This window comes from Nannospalax galili, unplaced genomic scaffold, assembly GCF_000622305.1.
Source record: "Nannospalax galili isolate Female #2095 unplaced genomic scaffold, S.galili_v1.0 scaffold903, whole genome shotgun sequence".
NCBI classification, from domain to species: domain Eukaryota; kingdom Metazoa; phylum Chordata; class Mammalia; order Rodentia; family Spalacidae; genus Nannospalax; species Nannospalax galili.
In genome coordinates, this window is record NW_008349989.1 from 423,897 (window position 1) to 451,028 (window position 27,132).

Here is a 27,132-nt window from a genome sequence, read left to right on the forward strand (position 1 = left end):
TGCCCTAATTCTCAGCTGCTCCTCTCCTTTGGAAAATTTAGGTGAGATTATGAATTTTATGCTGAAAAAAGTTTCCAAATTACCTTATGTGGTTAGAGACACAATCATGGTTCCTTGCGTAAATAACTACTTTAAGAAAGAAATATGTTTTAAATATATCATGAGTGTCAAGCATATGTAATTTTATCTGACACTGTCATCAGTCAAGTCAGTCACTTTTCTACAATATTCTGATTCCCCTTAAGAAATTGTGCTGCTGACTATAGTAGCCCATGCCTTTAGTCACAGCATGTGAGACAAGCAGGCAGATCTCTGTGAGATCAAGGTCAGCCTGATCTACATAGCAAGTTCCAAGCCAGCTGGGGCCACAGAGAGACTCTGGCTTCAAATTTAAAAAACTAGAAAACAAAAAAGAAATTACATGAAGTGACCCTAAAATGTGCAAAATTAATGCTGAAATGCCTATGCCATCTATAATTTTTATCACACGGAGGATGGCCCTCTTTAAAGTCCTCAGTGACCAGCCCACCTACTCACTCCCTCTTGCACTGACATGTGTGTTGTCCATATCAGCATTTCCAGGAGAAGGTGGAATCTCTGGAACAGGAAGCAGCCAATGAGAGACAGCAACTCGTGGAGACTCACATGGCCAGAGTGGAGGCCATGCTCAACGACCGCCGCCGCCTGGCGCTGGAGAATTATATCACCGCACTGCAGGCCGTGCCGCCGAGGGTAGGTCACATGGAGATCTCACTTTGGGACACAGCTTTGATGGTGGGGTTCAGGCAATGACCCACACCGTATTTAAAGATGTGACATCTGTATGTTTTCCCCTAAAGGCATAGGGTCACAGAGCATAAGGTCACAGGAAAGCTGCCTTTTCAGAGCCCTGTAGGGTCTCACATGTCTCCTTATAGCAGTGAGACAGACTTCTGGGAGCTCAAAGTGCTAAGATTTGATTGGATATTCCTGAGATGGTGGCAACAGATGGTATAACTGAAGTTTGAAACACAGAGGCTAGATGTACATCTCAGCCCATCCAGGTACTCTTTCCTCTCCCGGCCTATACTGATGCGTACTCGGTTAAGTTGGAAGGATCACCTTCTGCAAATCTGAGTTCTTTTTCAGGGAATTCTATCTAGTGAATTCTAGCTACCTAGGTTCCTTGGAACTTCCCTGCAGGTGGCTCTGCCTGGGTTCCACACTCCAGTGTCCTAGAAACTCAGGGCAGTAGGCCCTGACAGTTATAGGGCCCAACTTGATTTGTTTATTATTTCTTAGTGCTTCATGGTCTTCACCTGCTTTGCAGAAACTGTTCCTCACATTTAGTCCATCTGTCAGTTACCTCTGCAGGGGGATAAATCTCATTCCTCTTGCTAGATCTTGGCTAGAAGTGGAAGTCTGTGCCCACATTATATAACTAAATCAAAACGCCACCCACATGTGCTGAATTTCCTCACCACTTTGATTTTTCTTTCTGTATAAAGGCGTTCCTGGCATTCTTCCAGGTAGCAAGATGCTACTAACACTGTTGTACTGATGACATCACTATGACCTCAGGAGATGGGGTAACTGGTTCGGGGTGACACCACTAGAAAGCAACAGGAGAACTATGAGTCAGTCACCCACTGCAATGTCTTCTCCATAGACCACACTTCTCTGAGCAAAGAACTTTTGGGAGCACAATATCTACATTAGCATTTTCATTTTCTGTAAGCAATCTTTCTTCACCCTAAGAATTAGGAAAATTCTGTTTATGTCTTTGCAAATAACAAGTTCCTTGGTTCTTCTTTCTCTAGAGAAAATGCTTTTGGGGGGGATAGGGGAAGCTGTGGGGATTATTTGCTAGGCAGAGCAGGGTGGTGAGTTTTGAGACCAGAGGCTTACCAGGAAATACACTGTGAAGTGGTCTAGACCAAAATCCAGTCTCTGAAGAGACCCCAGTCTCCTAAAGATCTCAGATCCTTGCCCAGTAGTCATTGGTAGGGCCGAAAATAAAATGAAGACTACTGAATGGTATCTTTTCAAAGTCCTTCAATTTAGTCTCTGCCACCATAGGAAAGGCTACAGGAAGAAGAGTGTCTGCCAGAGTTTCATGTCTCATCACAAAGATCGTTTTAGATGGCTCATAATGGTGCTTGTTGACCATGCCATAAAGTTGGACAGCATATTTATTTGAAATGAATATTTTAGACTGAATTAAGAATTATTTCACTGTCCAAAAAATCAGATTGCTGTTGCTTGATCTGAAAATGCCTGTTAAATTCTTAATTCTGAAATGCACGAATGCGTCCCCTTCAATAAAAAATAAAGCTAAGTAAACAGGCCTGAAACCTTGGCAGTATCTGCTATGTTTATGAAGTTACCATCTTTGTCTGGGTATTATTTAAATTTTAATATTCGGCTTTTGCATTGCACTGAGGTCTGTAGTTTGGAAAGTGTTAGAAAAATTTAAATCCCGTCTTATGAACATTCATGCATTGCTCTTAAAAGACATAAATCAAGAATGGCCAGTGATAATCTGAAGGTCACGTCTTGTAACTGGAGTCATAAAAAAATATTTAGGGGGCTGGAGAATTGACTCAGTGGTTAAGAGCACTGGCTGCTCTTTCAGAGGACCGGGGTTCGGTTCCCTGCACCTGCATGACACTGACAACCATCCTTAACCTCAGTTCCAGGGGATCCAGCACCCTCTTCTGACCTTCGTAAGCATTGCACAAAAGGGATGCAATACATTCATACACATAAAAACAATAAATAAAATATATAAAAAAGAAATATTTTGAAGATACCACATAATAAACACAGTGCCTGAAAAATGTAAAATTTTCAGTAAGTGTAATTTGAATATATCATTGAATATATCTGAATAAATTAGTGAAAGTGAAGGGCTTTTTCAGTTTTAAAGAAGTTATCCTGCTGGGCATATCCTATAGTCCCAGCACTTGGGAGGCAGAGACAGGTAGATCCCGGTAAGTTCAAAGTCAGCCCTGGTCTACATAATGAGTTCCAGGCCAGCTAGGACTACAGGGAAACCCTGTTTCAAAAAGACAATAAAAAATAAAAATAAAGAAGTTATATCCTTAACCCTAATCATATTCTAAATGTTTACCAAGCTTCATAAATAAATCTTGCTCAAGCCCATTGGGAACTACATGATCACAGACATTTATGCTTCCTGTTTTTAATTAAGCCAAACAGAAAATGAAGACGTGGAGGAAAGCTTGAAACCTTTCTGTCTCCAAAACCTTATTCATTACAGCAATTCCCTCCTCAGTGGAGCTGCGCTGTCACTTCCTCCACATGGAAGTTGGCGTTCCAGGGAGGCTGTCCTTATGTATAGCGCCAGGGTGTTCTGCCGTTTTGTGGCAGGCAAACATATTTATGTATTAATGTATATATTTTCCTTTCATCCTTCAAAATGAAAAACCGTGAAATTGCAAATACTTTGACTTTTAAGACAAATGTGTATCACATTACTGAAAGGCCCAGTGATTATTCACCTGCCTTGTATTACTAATCTCTGCCCTAAAGAACAGATCAGATCTAGGAAGCTCTCTTCACCTCACAGAAAGTGTACACACACACACACACACACACAATTTCATATCCATATCCAGGGGTTCATTCATTTTATATAACTTAACCATGTATCCCAATTTTAAAATCCTTGATTATAACTGGTTTCTAAGAAGTTTTACTTTGGCTTCGTCGTATAAATGTTTTTAATTAAACAAAACTCGAGAATTTCCAGCAAGCTCAAAATAGGTGTGGAAAAAGGAGAGTTCAACTAAAGAAAAATAAATATGTTTATCTGTGAAAGTCTTAATCAGTTAGGGATGTTTGAAAGAGGAAGCTGGATTCCAAGTGTGAATATGCAAAATTAAAGCAGATTGTTGTAAATCACCCTGAAAAAGTCATGAATATGTCACAGTTGGCATTTGTTGGATGAACAGACCACTTGGCAAAGCTTTGCAAGGGTCTGTGTTACTTAAAAACAGCTTTTGTTTACGAGTTCTTCCCTGACTCCATGGGCTCTGCCTTCTGGGTTGTTTTAATAAGCTGGTTCATCACTGAGAGCTTCAGCCTGTTTACCTACCTAACTAAAGGAGACACAAGGTTGCAGAAGTCCAGATCCTTCCTGGCCTTTCTGTGCTCTCAAATCGAAGGTCTTCTTAGTTCTGTTTCCATTGTCCTTTCAGCTGAAGTTTATCTTAACACAGGAATCATGGAGTTGGGTCAGGTACTAAGTTTCAGTCTGTATGCTTTATTGATTATTTATAACTGTGGTCTGCATGACCAAAATGAGCTATTTCTGAGAACTAGCAAAATTTGAAGAAAAAAAAATTATAAGACCTACAAGATTTGACAAGGGTCACTGATTTGCAGGACAGTCTTATTTTCTACCTTTGTAGAATACCTGTATTTAATTCCCAAGATAGCCTGTGACCTGTAACCAGAAACAAATTGCTTCCTGATGGGAATCCACCTACTTCCTCCATCTGCAAATTGGGGCTACCTTTTCTACTTTTTTTTCTAATTTTTGTTGGCCACAGTTCAAAACAGAAGGATTAACTGAAGGTTGAGACAAGACTAGAATCAAAACATGTCTTCCTCTTTAGGGAACCCAGATTGTGAGTGCAGAGCATGCAGAGGCTTTGGGGGTGGGGGCTGTGCTTCCTTGGTTAAAGACAGAGCCACTGGGGTTGGGGATTTATTTTAGCTCAGTGGTAGAGCCCTGGGTTTGGGCCTCAGCTGGGGGCCGGGGGGAGATGGAGCCACTGAGAAAGGGCTTTCTGGAGGGGGCTGTGAAGGTAGCTCTTTGGCCACATGGAGCCCTTCTTTTCTGACAGTTTGAACAAGGCAATAAAGCATAGTTATCCACTATCTTTCTAGCTAATGTGTCTTTACTATCGGAACTTAAAGTCACCTAATGGAGGAAGCCATTTTCTCTGTTGCTTTGTTAAGACTTGTGTTTGGCCCGGCATACTGTTTTTCTGAAGAAAAGAACATAGATACATTTTGTATTGGGCTTTAAATTTTTCACTCCACTACTAGGCTTAAAGACAAAAATGTTATTTTCCAAAGATTACAGTGGAAGTTTCTCTGATTGGTTTTGTTCGGTCTTATTTGTTTGTTATTTGAGTTTTAAATTTTCCCCAGAATTTTCTTGTAGCCATGAGAATGCATTTAAAAATTTGAAGCCAAAATGGCAAAACAAATTCAGCTAGGAACCATCAGAAAGAGGAAGGTTTAGCTCTCTAATGCGTGTCATTGAACCAGCACACAAAGATTTGTACATTTTACATCACGTGTTTAACACTTCTTGAAATATGAGGTATAAAACTGTGAAAATAGTGGCTTTGTAAAACACTGGAGAAAATTGCTTTTTTTCTTAGTAGGTTAAGTTTCCAGGTCCCAGCTTGGTAAACCACTAGGGAGCAATTTAATGCTTAGGAGAGAGTTTTCTGGAGAAGTTTCCTGTGACCCGGAAGTGTGAGGCTGCTCTCTGTGTATTTGCTTCTTGCTTGGCAGGACTGTGGGCAGGATTTTCAGAAGGTCTTGATAGCTCACTCATTCCCATCAGGAATTGTTTAAGGCGCAAGTGTCTGTTGGGATAAGAGACCTGATTTTCAGATTAAACATAAAGCTGACTGGCCATGTAAATATGCTTCCCATGCACATGGGTGCATGAAAGGTCACATTCAGTCATGAGTTGCACTAGCAGCTTGTTCCGTTAGTTGGATGTGTTCCTTCTAAGTTCCAAGGATACCAGATTGAGAAATTATGTAAAAGAATACTGGGAAAGGTAACACAGCTCAGAGTGGGGAGTTTTATTATATTACCTTCTATAGGGAAAGGTCATGATTTCCTTCAAAATTGTGGCGATTAACCTGATATCAACACATAAAAAGACAATAAATGGTTATCTTTTGGAATTAGTGAAATGAGCCTTGTTCAGAAAAGTTTGGCTATGGTCTTGAGTTCATTAAGTATTTTCTGGGACGAGTTCCCACTTAAAATAGCTTTCTAAAAGACTTAGGAACACTGAATAAATAGATCAAGTAGGACTGTAAGTTCAGTGTGGTCTGTGAAAATTGGGGGTGCTGGCCTCCTGGTCAGAGAGCTGTTCACTTCATGAATAAGGTACAGAGAATGATGGTCTACACAGTTGGAACCACTTCTAAAGTTGTACTTGGCTCTAGGTCATTCATCAGTTTAATTAACCATCATTTATTAGTAGCTACATTGTGTCAGGAGTTGTGGCACGAGGCAGGACTGTTATGCCTTTGTTGTATTTCAAAATGTAGCTTATCTACTTCCCAGTGAATTCTTTTCCTCTTTGCTCCCCACAGATGACGTTTAATCCATTTTAGTAACACTTATCCCTCTTGCTTTAAGAAATTAATTTTTGAATGCTGCTTTAAAAGGCAAAGTGATTCCAAGGTGAACGTAGAGCCAACTGAAAAGCATCAGCTGCGAACAGATGGGATGTAGTTTATAGGATAAACACTCTTCCAGAAGCAATAGTAACAATAGAAAGGATTGGCTATAATTGGTCCCCCTGGGGCAGATCTGTGTTCTTCACTGTAAGGTTTAGGTTAACTGCCCAATGACCGTGTAACCAGATTGCAGTATTAATACATAGAATGTCTTCACTGTGAAATAAGAAGAATTTGCTGGTAAAACAAAACAGCACTAATTACAGGAAACTTAAAGACTTCAGGGTATTTGAAATTATATATAGCTGTGAAAATATTTATTAAATTATTTTGACCACTAGCTTTATAATGAGCCACTGAATTTTGGCTTGTTCTATGAAAAATCCAATCTTGAATGTGAGTCATGTGATCAGGCCAACAAGTTACTTTAAGAAAATTTATTTCTATATTCAATGCAGATTATAAATACTTCAACAGAGACACCAGGCGTTTGTTTTTCTGCCATTCCTGCTTGGGTGTTTCTTCTTTTTAATTAAAATTTAGTAAATAAATCTTTGTCCTGGCATAATCAAATAAAGCTCCCTAGACAATGATGATTTGTTATTCTAGGATCAATTAATACCTCTAAAAATAACTAATTCTAACCTTGAGGAATTCTCTATTGTGGGTGAGAGTTGTGAGGACAGTTATTTCATTTTTTGAAGGAAATTTGCATGACTCACAAGCCAGAAGCAGAACTCTTTGAACAAAAACAAAATTATAAAAGTACCCAGAAATACTGTTTATTGTTCTTCATCATCTAAAAATACTGCCATCTCTAATGGCACACACCATTTTATGAGGTTTATCCGCCTACTCTCCAGCATAGGAGTTAACCCAATTTTTTTCTTCGTTTCTAAGCATGATTCCTAGAAATGCATTTTCAAGGTCAGAGCAGCCGAGCAGAACCTTGTAGCTCTTTTACTGAAGGATATCCTAAAGTCTTCTGAATTATCACACGTCCTCAGGCTTTGCTTATTATCAAGTCAGTGCTGAAAAGAAAACGCTTGTGTTTATGTCATTGCACACACAGTACATCTCTGGGCTCACATGATGATGAGGTCAGAGCTTATTCTGGACTTCTGGGGCTCATGATGCATGCAGGGGCAGGGCCTGGGGGACCCTCACTGCCTGGTGTGCTACTGTTCAATTATCAAGCTCTGGGGATTTTCCGGGGAAGTTAGGAATATCTTTCTGAAGCATACAAAGAAACAGCAGTGTTAAGTGAGATAAGCGCTTACAAACATGTGAGCACATTTACCCTTTTAATTATGTATCTTAATGGAAGATAAGGCTGAATTCAGCAAGAGAATCCACGAATATCACAAAAGCCAACTTGTAACTAATACCTTGAGCCATTTTCCAGCAGTCTTCTAATGAGATTGACAGAGGGCATTCTGATCTGGCCGATTCTTCTTCTTGCTTCAGACTTTTCGATAATGAATAGCCTTGCACAAGAGCCGAGGACAGTAAATGAGACATTCGGCAGGCTGAACCTGAAGCTGTTCAACTATTAAAAAGAGCTGCAGTCGATGTGCTCCAGTGAATAGAACTGTTATCTCTCCATCCATGGCTTCATTATTCCATAATTTTAGTTCTTGCATCAGTCACTGTCTGAAGATATTAAATGAAAGATTTCAAATATAAATCATCATAAGTTTTAAATAATCTTTATTACAACTTATTTTGTTGTTTTATTGTTAAGTATTGTTAATTTTCAACTCATAAATTAACCTTCACGTAAGTGTATATGCATAGAAACAAGCGCAGTCTCTGTAGGATCGGTACTATTTGAGTTTCAGATGTCCACTGGGGGTCTTTAAAAATCCCCACAGATAGGGGATCACTGTACCTGAGCTTATATAAGAACTAGAAATTCAGAGGACTCCTAGAACACATTCTTCCCATCATTCAGTTATCTCCTTGACAAGCCTACCTGTGACTGATACAAATGTCTTTAGCCTGGCTCAGCTATATTCCAGAAGGGCAGGATCACATAGTGGTCAGGACACAGGGTTCTGCAGGCAGACAGCTCTTGTTCCAAAACTGAGTGGCCATACTACATGGACCATTGTGTGTCCTATGTCACTTCCTCCCACTCTGATCCTTCTTTGTGCCTCATTTGTGAGGTGGAGAGAACATCTCTCACTGTACCCCAGTACTGGGATAAAGATTTGATGAGTTAGCACACATAAACTGCATCACCCACCTGGTAGTTAGCTCAGTTGTTTAGCATGTGGTCCTAATCAAACACATCAACTACTGTCTTTTACAGAAAGCCAACGAATGTTGAAGTTTTGTTGCTAGGGGAAAGGTAGGGCCAGGAGAAGTTGTAAACAAGGACCAAGGCAAAAAAAAAGAATGTATTGAGTGCCAGTGATGGACTAAGCATTAAGTTTGCAGAAGGATACTGCCTTTTGAATTACGGGGATATGAAAATTGAGGGTTTCATGTTTATTTTAAAACTAATGTTAACACTAATTAATAGTAATTGGGAATATGTTGTATATGGTAAAGTGGAAGATGGGGGGTGTGTAGATGTTCACTATAAGAAATGACTTCTCCCTGTTCTCTAAGAAATACTTTGGCTTAACACAGAACACCACCGGCAGTGTGCATGCAACCTTTGCATCTGATAGAATTGCTTTTAGGTCCCAATCCTTTCAAGACAAAATGTCTTATAGGAACATTCTTAGGTGGCTCACCTTGGAGGGGTGTGGGGATATGTTATGATGAAAAGCAATCCTTACCTTAGAAATTAAAGTGCTTTTTCTTATTTGAACTCATAAAGATAAAAATTCACTTTCTTCAAAATAATAATTCTTCTCACAAGAAGAAAATGGAATAGACAACTTAGAGTGCATTGTGTTGGTTGGCAGGGCAGAAGCATAATGGATAAATGCAATTAGTTGTGACCTTTCTGTTTCTAGACTTGGAAGTATAATAGTAACTTAATAATAACTGAGCGTCAAGGTTATATAATGTTCTGTTGTATAGTCCTGGCAGACAAAACATCCCTCAGAGTCAGTGAATAGTCTGCCCTTTATTTCCGACTTAATTCTAAAGATTTTTTTCGATTTGTATGTCTTTTTAAATATATATTTTATAGGCTTAGCTTATCAGTTATCTATTTTACTACTTTTTTGTAAAATTTAAAGATCTTCCTCTGGTTTATAGATTCAATGGATCTTACTGTATAGACAAGAATTGTAATGATTTGCCACCAAGTTTGTGTTCAAAACTGGGGCATCTGTCTTTCTTGGGATATGGGCAAATAGATTTCTTCTAGGAACAAAGGGATAAGCCATGCAATGAGGGCAGGTTTGTTTTGGGGGGTGTGTGTATGTGTGTGTGTGTATGTGTGTGTGTGTGTGTGTGTGTGTGTTTGTGTGTGTGTGTGTGTTCTAAAGCACAGGAATGTGGCTTCTGGGAAGCATGCCCCAAGTACAGAGTAGCAGTTCTAGGTCAGACCCCATGGCTGGGGCTCCCTATAGTCAGGAAGAATGAGTCTACATCTGGCCCTGTGACTCTCACAACGAAGAGGAGAATCAGAGGCATCCATAATAGATGCAGTAATGGAGTTTTGTACAGCATTTCATGGGAGCACAGAGAAATGACACCAAACTCCACCAAGAATTGCTGGAAAAGTGCTTCAAAGTTAACAGGGAAGAAGAGACCCATCCCATAGAATGCATAACATAATAAAAGTATTGTATTACACACACACACACACACACATACACACACACACACACACACACACACTGTGTCTTTGGTCATAAATTCTATACTATTCTATGCCCATGATACATTCTTTAATAATAACTTTGTCCAAATATCCCCAGATCTGGTCCTGACATGAGTTTTCATGCTGTTGGTGGTTTGGTTTTAAAGATTTTATTTATGTGTGTGAGTATTTTGCTTGCATGTAAGTGCATCCGTGTCATGCAATGCCCACAGAGAGGGCATCAGGTCCCCTGGAATTGGAGTAAAGGACAGATATTACCCACCATGTGAGTACTGAGAAGTGAACCCAGATCCTCTGGAAGAGTAGTAAGTGCTCTTAACCACTGAACTATGTCTCCAGCTCCTTGTATTATTTTAATGAAGAAGAATTGTAAATCTTTCCAAATCACTTTCTGGAGCGAGCGTATAGAATATATATAGCACTAGAATTGTTGGAGACAAAGGAATTTATGTCCTTTTTTAAATTTTTGTGTGAATGTTTTCATATAAAACTGGAATAAAGATGAAGTAGAAACAATTAGAAAGAAAACAGAAGCACTTAAGAAACTTAATTGTTGCTGAGAGTATTGGAATCCAATGGCATGCAAAGAACTTAATTAAATTTCAAAGTAAAATATCTACAATTTAATGATGACCTTTCTTCTGAGAGATTATCTTCCATGGAGCTTATCATGTATTCCTTGGCCTGCAGTGAGTAGTGGTTAAATTGCCTATTATTTTTATTATTGCAGCACTGTATGTTTCTAATGAAGGGCTTATTTGTGAAGTGTTACTTCTGGTCATAAGACTGTGCACATGGGGGGCTGGAGAGATGACTTGGCAGTTAACATTGGCTGTTCTTGCAGAAGACCTGGGTTTGAATCCCATCAGCCTCATAGCAGCTAACAACTGTCTATAACTCCCATTCCAGGGGCTATAACAGCCTCTTCTGTCCTCTGTGATGACACGGGTACATATGCAGGGAATACACACATACACATACACATAATAATAATATAATAATAAAAGACTGTGCACATGGTAATATAGTCTCATAACTGACCCCTGGATATTTGGGTGGGAAAAGAGCAGGATTTTCCAGAAACCTGAGAGATCCAAAACCTATTCTTTTTCTATTCCTGAGGTTACTTATTTGAAAAGAGAGTGTCCATTTAGGACAGTCCTCAGATGTGTTGAGATTGCTGAATTCTTTCATAGAAATGAAAACTGACCCATCTAAGCAGTTACCCATTAATGAAGGAATTTGAGAATTTGCCACAAGATGACATGGAACATTACAGATTGAGGGAACGTCGGAGGCAGAGCCAATGGAAGAAGTAATGTGTTGCACAGACTTGAAACACTTGTTCTCATTGTTTTATTCACAGCCTCACCACGTGTTCAACATGCTGAAGAAGTATGTCCGTGCTGAGCAGAAAGACAGGCAGCACACACTGAAGCATTTCGAACATGTGCGCATGGTGGATCCAAAGAAAGCTGCTCAGATCCGGTCCCAGGTACTCCCTAGTGTGGGAACCACCTGTAGCTTCAACAATCAAGGATTCTTGCTTCTTGAGTTGATAATACAATGTCTAGGTGTTTCCAGAACCCCTATGGGTATTGGACTTCTGTGGGAAGAGCTCCTTAATGTGTGCAACTCTGAAAGCTCATCTTAGCCAGGCATAGTCATGCAACTCTGCTCCATACTTAACAAGTGGAGGCAAAAGGATTGAGAAGCCAAGGCCAACTGGGCTACGTGGAGAGATGCTGCCTCAAAAAATAACAAAGACGGCCTAGAAAGATTGCTCAGCAGTTAAGAATGCTTGCTGCTCTTGCAAAGAGCCTCCACATACATTCAGATACATGCCATGCACTTGCACACATTTATGTTCACCCACACACATGAAAATATTCATACAACACAGACACATATACATATGCACAAAATTTTAATAATTAAAAAATAAAACGAACCACCAAAATGAAAGAAATGAAAATTGTATAAACTAAAACCCCTACAATTAACTCAACTAAATTCTGTCAGGTAGTGATAAACTCTGTTGTAACTATAACTAAATTTAATTTGAGTCTAAATGAGGCCTTATATATTTTATGCTTTTGCTGGACATGGTGGCTCACACCTTTAATCCCAGCTCTTGAGAGGCAGAGGAAGTCGGATCTCTGTGAGCCAGCCTGGACTGCATACTGAGTTCCAGGTCAGTGGGGGTACAAGAGACCCTGTCTCAAAACAGCAATAGCAGCAACAACAAAATACTCATACTAATACTAATAATATATTTTATGCTTTCTTGCTGGGCATGAACACCTTTAATCCCAGAACTTGGGAGGCAAAAGCAGAGAGATCTCTGTGAGTTCAAGGCCAGACTGGTCCATATAGTGAGTTCCAGGTCAGCTGGAGCTATAGGCAGACCCTGTCTCAAATAATAATAATAGGGGCTGGTGAGATGGCTCAGTGGTTAAGAGCACTGACTGCTCTTGCAGATGACCCAGGTTCGATTCCCAGCACCCACATGGCGGTTACGAACTGTCCTTAGCTCCAGATCCAGGGGAATCCAAAGCCCTCTTCTGATCTCCAAGGCACTGCACAACACGGGTGCACTCACATACATGCAGCCAATGCACTCATACACATAAAATAAAAATAATAAATAAAATATTTAAAAAAAATAATAGTAGTAGTAGTAATAATAAACAATAACTGTATGCTTTCTCATTATCAGAGATTGAAAACTGGGATCTACCTCTGGAAATCTAAGATGTTTTATTTTCTTGAATGGAATAATTTAAAATTCTTTATATTCAGCACAAAATATCTAATCCAATCAAAATATTCCTATGTACTAGAAAAGAAACACGTAGGAAATCAGGGTGTTTAGAGTCTTTAGTATTAGGAATCAGTTTGCAGATGTGGTCTCTTAAATAGACTGTTACAAGCATGCAGTATACTGGTAAGTTTAAAGGCAAGATTTGAATCTGAGTTCAAAAGTTAGAGAATAAAGAAATAGAGGCAAACAAGAAAAACAGGGCAGTATTCCAGCGGTGCTGGTTGGTTTTATCTGGGGAGTTTTTTGCTTGTGGCTAATCCTGTAGCAGACAGCTCAGTTCACCTGGAGTTGTCATCCTCCAATACAGGTTATGACACACCTCCGCGTGATCTATGAGCGCATGAACCAGTCTCTCTCCCTGCTCTACAATGTCCCTGCAGTGGCCGAGGAAATTCAGGATGAAGTTGGTAAGGAAGCTTTTCCTTCTGATAATATGCTTTCCCCTACAGGAAAAATCAAGGACAAGAGTGCTCTGTGTGTGGAATCACCAGTGTTCATGTGCCTATAAGTTGAAAAGTACATTGCTGTGTGTGGGAGGTGGAGGTGGCTGAGGGTGAGGGGTTGGGTTTTGCACATGAGTCTGGTGTGGGTGCAAGTGTGCAAGCCTTTGAGTGCACATGGAAACCAGAGGAGGACATCGAGTGTACTACTCAGGTCCTCTTGTTTGCACAGCAAGTCCTTTTACCTACTGAGCCATCTTCCCAGCCCCAGATCACCCCTTCCCCAAATCTTGCCTTTGCAGTTGCTTCAGTTCTTAACTCTCCATGCCTATGACCTGAGGAATGTGACCTGGTCCACAGAATACTATGTAGCAACGAACCACTTATTGAATCCCACATACCAGCAGTTGTTTTCTAATTCATTCAAGCTATGGGTATCCCCTGGTAATGCTGTGCTACTTAATAATTAAGAAAAGTAGAGTTTTCAGTCTTCTCTGTGAATTGAGACCCTTATTTCCTGTTCTTTTTCACTCTATTAAATTTCTTTAACTACTGAATGTACTCTTCAGTTATACTAGGGGACAGAAATTGGTCCTTTATATAAGAAGCCAGGAATTGGGCATGGTAGTGCAGTCCTGTAATTGGGGCACTTGGGAGACTGAAGCAGGAAGATTCCTACAAATTCAAGACTAACCTGGGATACATGGTGAAATGGGACCAGCCTGGGATACTTGTGAAACCTTGTCTCAAGAAAATGATAAAATAAAAAGTCCTCATAAGAAGTTTACAGGAGACAATAATAATCCTCATGATCTTAATGAATTGATGTTAAATTTCTAAATGAGTGTATTGTACTATTGGGTTATCTTAATCCTATCCTTGTATGACTTGTATTATGGTGATTAATAATACCAAACTATAGAGCTATAAGCCATTACAAAGGTATAGAAAGCCGATGACTTGTTGCACTTAGACCCATTAATTACAGTTGACACTGTCTGGCTTCTAATTTGTTCTTACTAGAGCTTTTGATTTTGTAATATACTACTGAAAACATTAGCCACCATTGAATCACACTTGCACAGAACAGATGGTAATTCCTATTCCTGAGTGTTGCAAAATGCCCAAGAACAGGGCAACCCACTAAATCTAAAACATCAGTGACAGAGAGGGTAGATAATTAGAATCATGCCCCCCTCCACTTTCAATAAAGAAAAAACAAAGCTCTGCTATTAGAATGGATCAGGACAAATTACTTAAAAAATAAGACTAGTTACATGGCTCAGTGGGTCAAGTGCTTGCTACTCAATCATGAGGATCTGAGTTTAGATCCCCAGCACCAACAATTTTTTTACAAAAGCCTGGCATGGCAGGATCTACCTATACCCCAGCTCTGGGGAACAAGAAGATCATAGGGATTTGCCAGTCAGATCTAGCTGAAGTTGTGAGCTCCCGGTTCAGTGAGAGACCCTGTCTCAAAAAATAAAGAGAAGCAATTGGGGAAGATACCCCAACATTAACCTTTGACCTTCCTATAGGCAAGTGTAGGCACACACACACACACACACACACACACTCACACACACTCACAATTCCTGTCATTCTGAACATAGTGGACATAGAATCCTGAAAGAAAATCTTTTTCAAAACCTTCCATTTGTAACCCCAGGTGCTTCCATTTTAAATAGCTGCTTCCTATAGGCAGAAATTCATGCAATAATGAATTCCCTTAATTAGATCCGTCTGCCCCTCCTTGGTCTCCTTAGTAAACTTCTGTAGTCTTTATTTGGAGGATTATTACAAGTACAAATGAACAAACAAAAAACCTACCCTTAAATAGAATCCAGATGAACCCAGAATTGTCTCTGGGGTGCCAGGTGTTGTAGCTGAGTGGTATTGTAGCATTCCTTATATGTAAATTCTCTTTACTCTTTGTGCACATTTAAAGTGTTCCATAATAAAAATTATAATTTTGTCATCCTTTCTAAATAATATCCTCATATATTTCTTCCAGTTTATGTCTTAAACTGTTTGCAATAGTCTCTTGATTTCTTGCATTGACCATCTGATTTTCATTTATTTTCCACTTCTCTAAATAATCATACTTTAGATCTCATACCAGTTAAGTAAAAAAAGAGAATACTAAAATTCCGAGCCACTAGCTCAGACGAGATCGGAAAATACCGACAAGTGCTTACACCTTTTGTACAAAAGTCAGTGCTTATAAATTCCATGACAGGGATACGTTTAATTCAATCCAACATCTGGGGAGAAATGCACCATTTCATTGGGTAATGATAGCGGGTGTTTTCTGGTCGAAAGATTCTTGCTGAGGAACTGCCAGTATCTGTTTCTTTAGTGACACGGGTATCTCTACATCAGTAAATTATTCTTCCTGTTAGAATTCTCTATTTCTCTATTATGGGCCAAAATAAGCAAGAAGGGGGCAACACTACAAAGAAGGAATGTTGTGGTGATAAGGTGGAATTAGAATTTAGCTTGGAAGAAGAAGACAGAGGGAAAGAAAATAGAGACCTAGAACACAGGCCTTATGATGCAGAGAACTGTGGCCCTGATCTTGTTACCTCATTGTGTTTCTCTGAGACAGCCAATCTGTTTTTGCTGTAACTAACTCCAATAAATCTCACATCCATGGGTCTAGCAACAGCCTATCTGTGGAGTCTGCATCAAGCGGCAGACTCTGGGCTATCTCACATGCCCTAGGAGCTCTGATCAGCTCATATACAAGAGAACACATTGTGTCCTTCTGGAAATTTACTTCTCTTGCCCTCTATTCTGGATTTTCTGTTGGTTTAAACATACCCATGCTGCCTTGCTCTCTTATACCCAGGATTTCTTCTCAGTCACAGGTCTGTCTAGTCTGTTTGCAGTTCATGGACATTCATGTGGAGTCCCTGCCCTGTACACCCACAACCACACCTCTGATCCTGTCCTCTTGTCTCACTGGATCCCCAGCTGGACATCTGAGCCCTTTGCCTCACATTGAAGCTGACCCATATTCTTCCCCTCCTGACTGCCTGAGCTGCACATGGTCTTGTGTGCTTGAAATGTCTGTCCTTAAGGATGCAACCGGAGTCTCAATACACCTGTAGCTCTTACTAATTAGCATAGGGAGAGAGCCAAAAGTGCTATTTGAGGGGCAGCCATTTAGTAAACTCATTCATGTCTGTGGCCTATGTTTTTCTATGAAACTGCACTCTTGAGGTACTGGACCATTATATACAGACTAGCAGGAGGTTTAGGGAAGGCCTAAGGACCATATTCGTTCTACACCCGTTCACTCACAGAGCAGCCCTCTGGCATTGGATGTGTCTACTTTGAGCAAGGCTTTCTTGTATTTCACACAAATGCAGCATCTGAGAGATAATGTCAACCCTTGGAGTTCTGTGACAGAATCTCTAATTTATAATTGAAGAAACTGAACCTTAGAGACAGCACTTGCCAACAAAAGATAGTGAAGGGATAAAAATGTGATTGAAGCTAAGGCCTGCCTGAATCTCAGATCCCTGTTCCCTGCCACTCATTCTCTCACAAGTTTTCTTCTATTTAACTTCGGTATTCACAGCATCGGGTTAAAACCTGCAATGCCAGACTCTAGTTTGTAAATCACTTGTTTCTATTTCCACCAATGCCAGCTCCTGTGAGCTCTTCTGTTATCCATGATCTTTGACTCCGGATCTAACAGAAAGCCTGGTGCTCTGTAGGTTTCAGTTACTGGATTCATAAGGTTGAGGCAAATCCTCAGACTTTGAGGTAGATGCTCTGTAAATTATGAGATGGTTTCCTCCTAAGCCTTAGGCCTCCACACCAAGCTCCTTCCTTAGCCCCTAGCATAACTATTGCACTAAATAAGCCCCTTTCCTTGTGCTATAATGTTCTTGAAATCTGTTGTGATTGATTAAGCCAGCATGATGTCGTTGGTGGTGATATATAAATAAAGCAGACTTCCCAAATTGTTCTTAACATTTCACAATGTGGCCTGTGGTTCGCATGCTGACACACTGATTGGTTAATTGTGTTGTCTGATTTGAGTGTCCTGTTAATTTTCAAATTAGACTTTTTTTCTATTAGACATTTTTATAAAAAGCTAACCTTTTATTTTATAATTTTTAATCAGTCTGAATTTTTATTTGCAAATTCCAAAGTACATTTATTATTTAGTGTTTTCCTTCAAAAAAATCTATTCTGCATACAAATTATGAAGCTTTCTTCATTAGAAAGGCATAGGACATGTTTATATAGAGGTGAGGCATTCCCTAACCTCTTTTAAACACTGCTTAGGACTTTATTTTTCATTCAGCAGTGATAGAATCATTATTTCCATGGAAGTATACCCCTTCAGTGTTCACATCTGCTTTAATCATCTTGTTTAACCCTTCAAAAGAGTGGAACTCCTTAACCTACTGCTGTCCAGCTCAACCTTGACTTTGTCAACTTGTTGGTTGGAAGTGATTGGATTTTTTTGGCCCTTGTAATTTTCCTTAAATCCATGCTAAAATGATTTTGGTCTACACTTTTGTTGGTGCTGAAGGCTTTTTTTTTTTTTTTTTAGCATCAAAGTACTTCATGTCACAGCTACCTCAAGGCTTTAAAACCCTTGTAGTGCTCAGTTCAGGGAGGGCTATTTCATACAATGCTCTAATGACTAATTTATGAGGTAGGGCTAGGAGGGAAAGGGAAGGGAGCTCTAATTGTTTCAGATGCCAGCCTCTTTTTTTTTTTTTCTTTTAGCATTCAAAATTAATAAAAACATCAATTACTGTAAACCAGATGCAGGAAGGCTCTCTGGCTGAACAAACGGGGTTGGTAATTGAGTGATGTGCTAGGGGATTAAGAAATCCACTTTAACAAAAGAATGCTTATTTATGTTACATTTTTACTTTTTATTACAATTTTACTGTGGCCCCTTGATAAAAATTTCCACTCAATGGGAAAAAAAATGCTATGCTTATTTCAGAGACCCTGTGCCTAATAAGGCTATTGGTTTGGGGGTTTAATGAATGGAAACTGGATGAATAGAATATTTACAGCATTTCCCCATCCATCAAAATAGAACACTTAATGATGTTGAGAATTGCTAAGATCCTTGTGTGTAACTGTTAATCAAGAAACTGGGAGGCTGACGCTGGAGGATATAGAGTTCACAGTCAACCTGTGTTGCATAACTAGGCCTTGGAGGGGAGGAAAAAATCATGGGGGGGGGGCTGTTAACATATTCTGTTCGTAGATATTCAGAGGAAAATGGCTAAGTACATGTGGATTTTAAAACTGATTTAAACATTTGGAAACAACATGTATTCATGTCACAGACAGCTACAAGGACTTTCTTCCATTGGCTTTATAACCGTTTCAGAGCCAGAATGTTGTTCCCCATGTCATGATAACTGAACAATACGTTTGATTGTCTTAGCTGCCTGTATCTAAACATACATCTTTGAGACCTCCCCAAAAAGACAGTTCTTCCAAAATAAAACCATTAATTTTATTTAGGAACATATATTATCGTGCAAAAATCCATACACAGAGCAGTCTTCAAATGAGAAGGAATATAGTATGAGGGCCTTGTTGAAATTTCTCCAGACTGCAAGATCAGTGAGTTAACAAGAGTGCCACCAGAGCCTCAGATTCCCAGCTGATCTTTGAACAAAAGCCTAAGAGGCCCTTAGCTGATGAATTCACCCACAACTGGCTAGTAGAGTTCTTTGCATACATTTAGGTCACTATATCATTTTGGGGTGTTTTGTTATGTAAGGCTTTTTTTCTTGCTTGGGAGTTAATGTGGCATCTATAAAATATTTACATCATCAAGAAGATCTATGGAAGTCATTGATGGGGGTCATTTAAACATTAACATGTAAGATGACATGGTAGCGCACACCCTTAATCCCAGCACCCAGAAGACAGAGGCAGGCAGATCTCTGTGAGTTCTAGGCCAGCCAGGGCTGCATAGTCAGATCCTGTCTTGAAAAAAAAGTTTCATCTGGAGGCAAAAGGATCAGGAGTTTGGGGCCATCCTTGACTGCAGAGCGAGTTTGAGGCTGGATTACATGAGACCCTGTCTCAAAAATAAGTAAATGTGAAAAAATGCAATAAAATGGACATTAACATTTTGTACATCCATTTTCCTGAATAATTTTTAATTTTCCCTCTGATCATATTTTTAATCATATATTTCCAATGCATGAATAATAGGTAAATGCTTATTGGCAACATTAAGAAAATATACTTTCTGGGGGCTGGAGAGATGGCTCAGCGGTTAAGAACACTGGTTGCTCTTGCAAAAGACCTGGGTTCGAATCTCAGCACCCACATTCCAGCTAACAGCTGTCTATAACTCCAGTTCCTGAGGATCTGACAGCCTCTTCCATCCTCCACAGACATTGTAGGACATGGGTGCACTTACCTACACACAGGCAATACACACATACACATAAAATTATAAAAAGAAAGAAAAGAAAGAAAATATACTTTCTAAGAAGGTAGACTGTTAAAAAGTTTAGTGTTTTGTTTTGGTTTGGCTTTTATTTTTAACAAAATTAGTCTCCATCATCTATTCTACTAGGCAAATTATTGACATTAATGTACATTCATCTCAGTACAGTATATTGATCTGCTTTTGTGTGCTCTAATGGACACCAGCAATCATCAGTTGAATTAAACATCACCCACATAGTAGTGACTCACTGTGAGTCCTCTTGTTTTCTTTTTGTATTATTTTTGTGTGAGTTATCCATATATTCTAGACACTGGAATCTTACCAGATACATGATTTGCAAACGTTTTATCCATTATATGGGTTGTTTATGCTTTCTTTGAAAGTATCCTTTTTGACATGCAATGTATTTTTCATACATTTTAGATGAAGTCCAGCTTCGTCTCAGTGAATGTAGATCAATTCTTTCTTTGATCACTGTTATTTTGGTGTTCTATAGAAGAAATTGGTGCACAGTCCAGGGCCACAACAATTTATACCTATGTTTCTTTCTAAGTGGTTTATAGCTTTAGCTCTCTGGTTAACTCTTTGCTTCAACTTGAGTTCATTTTTGTATGTGATACTAAGGGTCCAACTTCATCCTTTGTCATATGGATACCCAAGCATCCAAGCACCATGGTGTTGGAAAAGGCAGTTCTTCCTCATTAAATGACCATTTGACTTGTATACCTATTTTCATTTTCTTGTCCACACTAGTTTGATTACTCTAGCTTTGTAGTAAGCTTTGATGTTGGGAGATATGAGTTCTGTACTTTTGTTTTTTTATGATTTTTAAAGAAGGGTTTATTTTGATGCATAGTTCAAAGGTACAGTCCCTCATGGCAGAGAAGCCAGGGCAGAGGAGCAGAGGCGTCAGGTCATGCCACGTCCTGCTTAGAAAGCAGAGCCAGGAATGCTGGTGCTCCATTCACTTGTTCTTTTTATCCAGTCTAGAATTCAAACCCATGGGATAGTGCCACCCTCATTTACGGTCAGTCCTCCCCCTTCAGTTAATCTAGAAACTCCCTCATACACTTGTCCAGAAGTTTGTCTCCTAGATAATTCTAGACCCTGTCAAGTTAACAATATTAATCATCACCAGATTATACTGGATCAGTTTGCACAGTATTGCTGTTAAACATTTTTTCCCTTTTTGGCATGCGTACATATCTACGGTGTGTTCATGTATAGGAGCATACACATTTATTTGGGTGCACATGTGTACATGCATATGGAGGCCAGAGGTTGATGATGTTCGGTGTCTTTCATCCCTCTCCACTTCTTTTGCTGACTCCCGCTTCCCCAGTGCTGGGGTTACAGGTGGAGCACGAAACCCGCCCAGCTTTTGCTTGGGTTCTAGGGATCAAATTCTAATCCTCATAATTACACAGCCCTCTCCCTAGCCCCTAATATTTTCAATGAAGTTTAAACAACACTATACTAGAACAGGTGTCCACTAAGAGATGATTCCTCCTTGTGCACCATTGGAGAAGGTGAATATTTAGAAGCAGCAGGAGAATTCACCTAGCACACTGCCATGCTTTAAGCATTGCGTTCTAGGGATCAAATTCTAATCCTCATAATTACACAGCCCTCTCCCTAGACCCTAATATTTTCAATGAAGTTTAAACAACACTATACTAGAACAGGTGTCCACTAAGAGATGATTCCTCCTTGTGCACCATTGGAGAAGGTGAATATTTAGAAGCAGCAGGAGAATTCACCTAGCACACTGCCATGCTTTAAGCATTGGTGAAATTCCAAAGATTTTATTTGTCATCTTTTTGTTAAGCTGTGGTGCCTGTAGCACAATAGTTTCTGTCTGTTTTTGGAGCACCCCTTACTTGTGTGGGTATGTGTGGGGGTATCTCAACCAGGTGGTAATAACCGAGGCAGTGCCTCTCACAACAAGCTGCCGATTCCCACAATGGTTCAGTGAGTTATTTTCTCAATTCACCAACTCATATGTGTGTCGCTATAATTTGAAACAAAATCAAAAAAGAAACCATAACAAAAAATGAGTGGGGAGTGCAGTCAGACCACAGTGGTGGTGGCAGGATGGTTTCCTGGCATGGAACACTGCAACAGATGTGTCCTGATTTTTTTGTACAATCTTAGGAACAACTGATGATTTTGGACTGTAACATGGGCTGGCTATTCTGTTTCTCACAAGCAGCTGCCTTCACAGTTCTTTTTTAAAAGAGGGGAAAAGTCATAGTGGTATTTGCCACCCTGAATATGGAAATGAAGCTAAATTGAGATTAATTTTGAAATATGCCTCCACAAAGATTAACTGGGAATGGCATGAATTTGTTTGCATGTGAGTCAGAGTTTGTAAAGAATGATAATTTGCCTCTTGCTGTTCTGCTCAGAAACAAATTTTGCAATGTATTCCCTGAGTAAGCTTCTGTATTCTTTGTCAGTAGGTCTCATGTCATACATACTATGGCACCTTTAGATGAGAACCCATAGGAAGGTACAATATTTCATTAAAAACCACGGATCAGACTATTAACCTATTTTGTTGAGACCTGGCCAAAGGAATACTGATTTGGTGTGTGTCAAAACATCATGCTGATCCTCATAGCGCATCCCTGTAACCCCAGCACTCGGGAAGCTGAAAGAGAAGATCATGAGCTTATGGCCAGCCTTGACTACATAGAAACACCCTATCTCTAAAAGAAAAGAAAGAAAAACACTATTTGAAGTATCATTTCGACTTGGAGAATAAAATGGGGGGTCAGAGGGTGAAGTCTAGTTAATTTCAACCCCTGTTGACAGATGCCAAAGGGAGAGAATTTAAATAGCTGTTTAATAGCTGCTTAATGTACTTTACTTTTCATAATTATCATTCACTTACATGTGCTCATGAAAACATGAGTTAAATCTTTTTTGAAACAGCACTTGGCAGCTACTATAGTGTCTTGTCTCTGTCTGTGCTTTTGGCTTGGGTGGTATTTATAAAGATGAGTCTTCCCATCCCCAGACAAGATAATCAGGGGTGCATCTGTGTCTGTAGCACAGATCGTGGTGGGGCTGCTCAGTAGGCCAATTGAGACCAGAGACTTGAGGGCCAAGTGCGGTCTTGTGCTGGTCAAGAGCTACTGCTGAGCCGGTCTGGCCCTGGCACAGCAGTCATGTCCTCACTTCCCGAAGCTGTGATAGTAACTTGAAGATCTCAAGTTATACAAGTTCCTTTTAAAGCTTTGCCAGCATATGAAGGAACTTCCTGGCTTGAGAGCCCTGGAGAACTGAGAGCATAAAAGGGAACTTGCCAAGTTGATATGACTATTTATTAGCCTTCTATGCTGATCTTATTTAGGAAACACTAAAAACAAACCAAATATCACATTTTGAAAAATGTAGATTTGGAGGTTTTTTTTTTTTTCTAAGACAGTTTGCTATTAAAGATTCCAAATAAAATTCTATTTTTTGATACAGGGTCTCTCTATGAGCCCTGGCTGATCTGGAATTGGTTATGGAGACCAAACTAGGATCTGCCTACCTCTGCCTCCCAAGTGCTGGGATTAAAGGCATGCACTACCACACCAGGCCAATTGTTGGTTTTTTCAAGTACCCACCTTTGTTTTGTGATTATTGACTCTTAGAATTCTGTTGAGTATCATCTCAAATGATTGTTAATATCTTTCCTGTAAAGGAAACTTACTGCACACAGTCTTTATGCTGTGATGTAAGAAAAGCATCATGTATCTAGGTAGACATAAAAATCAGTCATTATACCCCCTTTATTACAATCAAACTTTTCTAAGTACTGTGGACCAACAATACCTGTTTATTTCTAAAAGTTTTCAAAGATGCCGATAAACAGTCCTCCAAAGTTTTGATATATGAAACTTTGTTATTAGTTAAAAACTTAACTATTATCTTCTAATATCAAATATCTGTTGTCAATTACAAAAAATTACTTTAAAAAATATTTTATTATTTTTATTTTGTTTGCATGAGTGTATTGCCTGCATGTCTATAAGTACATCTGTGTCATGCAATGCCCGCAGAGGTCAGAAGAGAGTCAAAAAAATAAAAGTTGGGTTTTTTTTAATTCTGTCATAGACATTTATAACAAATATGGGTGATACGGGTGATAAGGGACTCTCCATATTGCACTGCTCAGTGTACAGGCAAAGCTTTTATGACTCTATTAACATGTGCAGGTTTTGCTCATTTAACACCATATTCCTGTAGATAAACTGACTCAATCTGGACAGAGAGGTACTTCTGCTTGTTGCTAGATGGCCTATAAATAGCAAAACTCCCTAGGATATCTGGGGAGATGGCTCCACAGGTAAGTACTTCCTTACTTCCTTCATAAGCATGAGGACCTGGAGTTGAACCTAAGTAAAAGTTGGGCAGAAGAACCCCAACAAAAGAGAAACCCTTTCTCCAACAAGGTGGAAGGCAGGGATCAACACTCGAAATTGTCTTTGACCTCCATTCATATACCTGTACTCACATGGTACACATACCTGTACATGTGAGTACACACATGCCTGTACTCACATACGTGAACATGGACACACACCTGCTAATACTGTTTTCATAAGCATTGTTACCTACAAAACAACTATAAAGGACAAATGATGTGCAAGACCTGGTTGTTTCTCAACCTTCCCTTTAGGCCCTTTTCTTCTCTACCGCAGTATCGCTAAGATTTTAGGAAATTTCAGTAGGTAATGTTGACGGTAAATGCTGAAGTTCAGGAAGCACAGGTGGAAGCAGTTGAATTTATCACCTAAATGGACAGTGAGTGTGAGATTGTTCTCTTCCTCTAAGTTTTTACACTCTGGGGTAAGCTTAGAGCTCTTGTTACGTGTAATTCTGTAAAAAGGAAGGGGCACTTCCTCATACAATATTACTGCCTTCCCCCTCTTATTTAGGAGGTCATGCCAGTCAAAACAACTTCTAGACTTTCTTTTGGGTTTTGTTTCATAGTATCTTGTTTGAGTATCTTCTATCCGAAATGCTTGGGATCAGAAATGTTTCAGAAAAAAAATTTTTTTTTTTTTAAATTTTGGAATGATTGTGCAGACTTTACTGAGTGACCGTCTTTAGTCCAAAGATCTGAAATTCAAAAGACCTTGAAAGTTTCAGATTTCAGAACATTCCACATTTAAAGTGTTGGAGCAAACTAATGCAGGGCTAAGTGTTTTGAGGATTTTAGCCAAAACAGCAGGAGCCCTAAAATTTTCTGCTGAGAATCAACCTAAGTCATTTCCAGACTGCTGTTGGCAATATCAGTTATCTGGCGGAAATGGGAGGTGGGGTAGGCTGCTTCGAGAAAAGTAGTAGGCAGAAACCAAAGGAAAAAGCTTTGTAATCCAGTCCTCAGTCAGACCCAACCAGGATGTACTAAGAACTGAAAGCTCCAGAACGCCTTGCTTTTGGCAGAAAGCCAGTGTCATGCTTCAGGAGTGCTGTTTCCATCTTGAGTAGATGCCTTCTTTTTCCTGAAGTACCTCCTTCAGGTACAAGAGGAAAAATTAAACCAAAACTATCTGTGGTTTGCTAAATCAGTCTTTAAGGGACAGAAAATGGCCGAATTATCCTGTGTTTATTAAATATGACACCCCCCCTGAGTCAAATATTATATGAAACTATGAGAGAGGGTTGGCTGTCTGGTCTCTTTGATGTGGAGGGAAGGGCTAGCTTCCTTTCCACATTCTGCCTCTGCCCTGCTGCCAACAGCTCCTCAAGGGAATATGAAAGTGGAGCAGAACCCTCTCAGTTTGCAGCTTAGGATCTGGAATTTTAAGTGGATTGAGCAAAATAAGTCTAAAATTGGTCAAGGGTCAAGGGCTCCTTCATGTCTTGCTAAAGCTCTTCAAAGGTCGAAGTGAATCTTTAAATACCTGGGGTGTGGGAAAATGGGATGCTTTTTGTTTTGGGGGGTTTTTTGGTGTTTTTTTTTTGTTTTGTTTTAAGAAAAGTAATCATAATAGCAAAGAATTGGGAGCCCTCTATAGAAGGTTGAGTCTGGAGGTCTTGTTTCTGGAACTTAACACTAGTTAAGTGTTGAAAGCTGACTGACTTGTGGTCACTGGAACATTCATTCCTACCATGTCCTTTCTAGACTTCTGTGCTGTGCCATCACCCCGTAGTCAGGGAAAGGTACCTCTTTTTCAGAGTCTTAATTCAGTTTCTGTTAAGTCCTGGAATGAGAAAGGCTCTTTTAGAAGTCTCTTAGGGAAAAAACAGTCACTCTCCATGGAAATTGCTGTCCTGGAAGTCATTATTTCTCAATGTGTATTTGGGGATAAGTAAAGCATAATTTGGAGGAGTTCTTGTTAAAAGTTCAGAATCTTGGCCGGGCGTGGTGGCACATACCTTTAATCCCAGCACTCAGGAGGCAGAGGTAGGCAGATTTCTGTGAGTTCAAGGCCAGCCTGGTCTACATAGTGAGTTCGGGCCAGCTGGGGCTAGAGGGAGACCCTGTCTCACCAAAAAAAAAAAATCGGAATCCTCTCTCTCTCTCTCTCTCTCTCTCTCTCTCTCTCTCCCTCTCCCTCTCCCTGCCCTCCCTGTCTAACCCTTCCTCCATGCCTTCCCCATTTAAAGTGCCCCCATTTTTCCCATTTCTCCCTTAATAATACCTTTCTCCTATGGTCCCACTTCTCTTGAGCTCCTTCTTTCCCTTTATCCCTAAGTTCCTTGTATAACCTCCTCCCCCTCCCATTTAAATTCCCCCACAGATATAGTCTGTGAATTGCCCAAGCCTAAGCGGCACATCTGCAAATGCAACCTCTACACCTAAGGCTCACGGAATGCAGAACAAGGGGTTAAACGAGAACAGTAATGAATATCTCAGTTCTCATCAATGAAGCTCCCTTGTGCAGCAGAGGGCCAGGAACACAAAAGGTCACAAATGGCCAAAGTGTAGAGATTAAGAGTCTGCAGAATGCTGGTCCTTGGACAGGACTCCTATATTAAACTTCACCCACCCAGGGTTCAGGGGCCAAGAGGGGACAGAAAGATTGTAAGAGCCAGAGAGGAAGTGCACCATGTGGAAACAGAGTCCTACACGCTCCTGGGACCCGCTCATATGAACCTATGAACCTACAGCAATGGTGTCAACATACACAAGTCCCATGCAAACTCAAGCAGACAAAAACCCAGCATAGAACTGGGGA

At 39.8% G+C, this 27,132-nt stretch overlaps 1 protein-coding gene across 1 annotated transcript in view; it reads left to right on the top strand.

Annotated features, from left to right (window-relative positions):
• Window positions 1–27,132, top strand: part of App (amyloid beta precursor protein) — a gene marked incomplete in the record, with an annotated part of 263,474 nt that overhangs the window by 182,305 nt on the left and 54,037 nt on the right. The window contains 3 exon segments of the mRNA XM_017801687.2: window positions 574–732; window positions 11,597–11,725; window positions 13,362–13,461. Of these exon segments, the coding sequence (XP_017657176.1) occupies window positions 574–732; window positions 11,597–11,725; window positions 13,362–13,461 (388 nt within the window).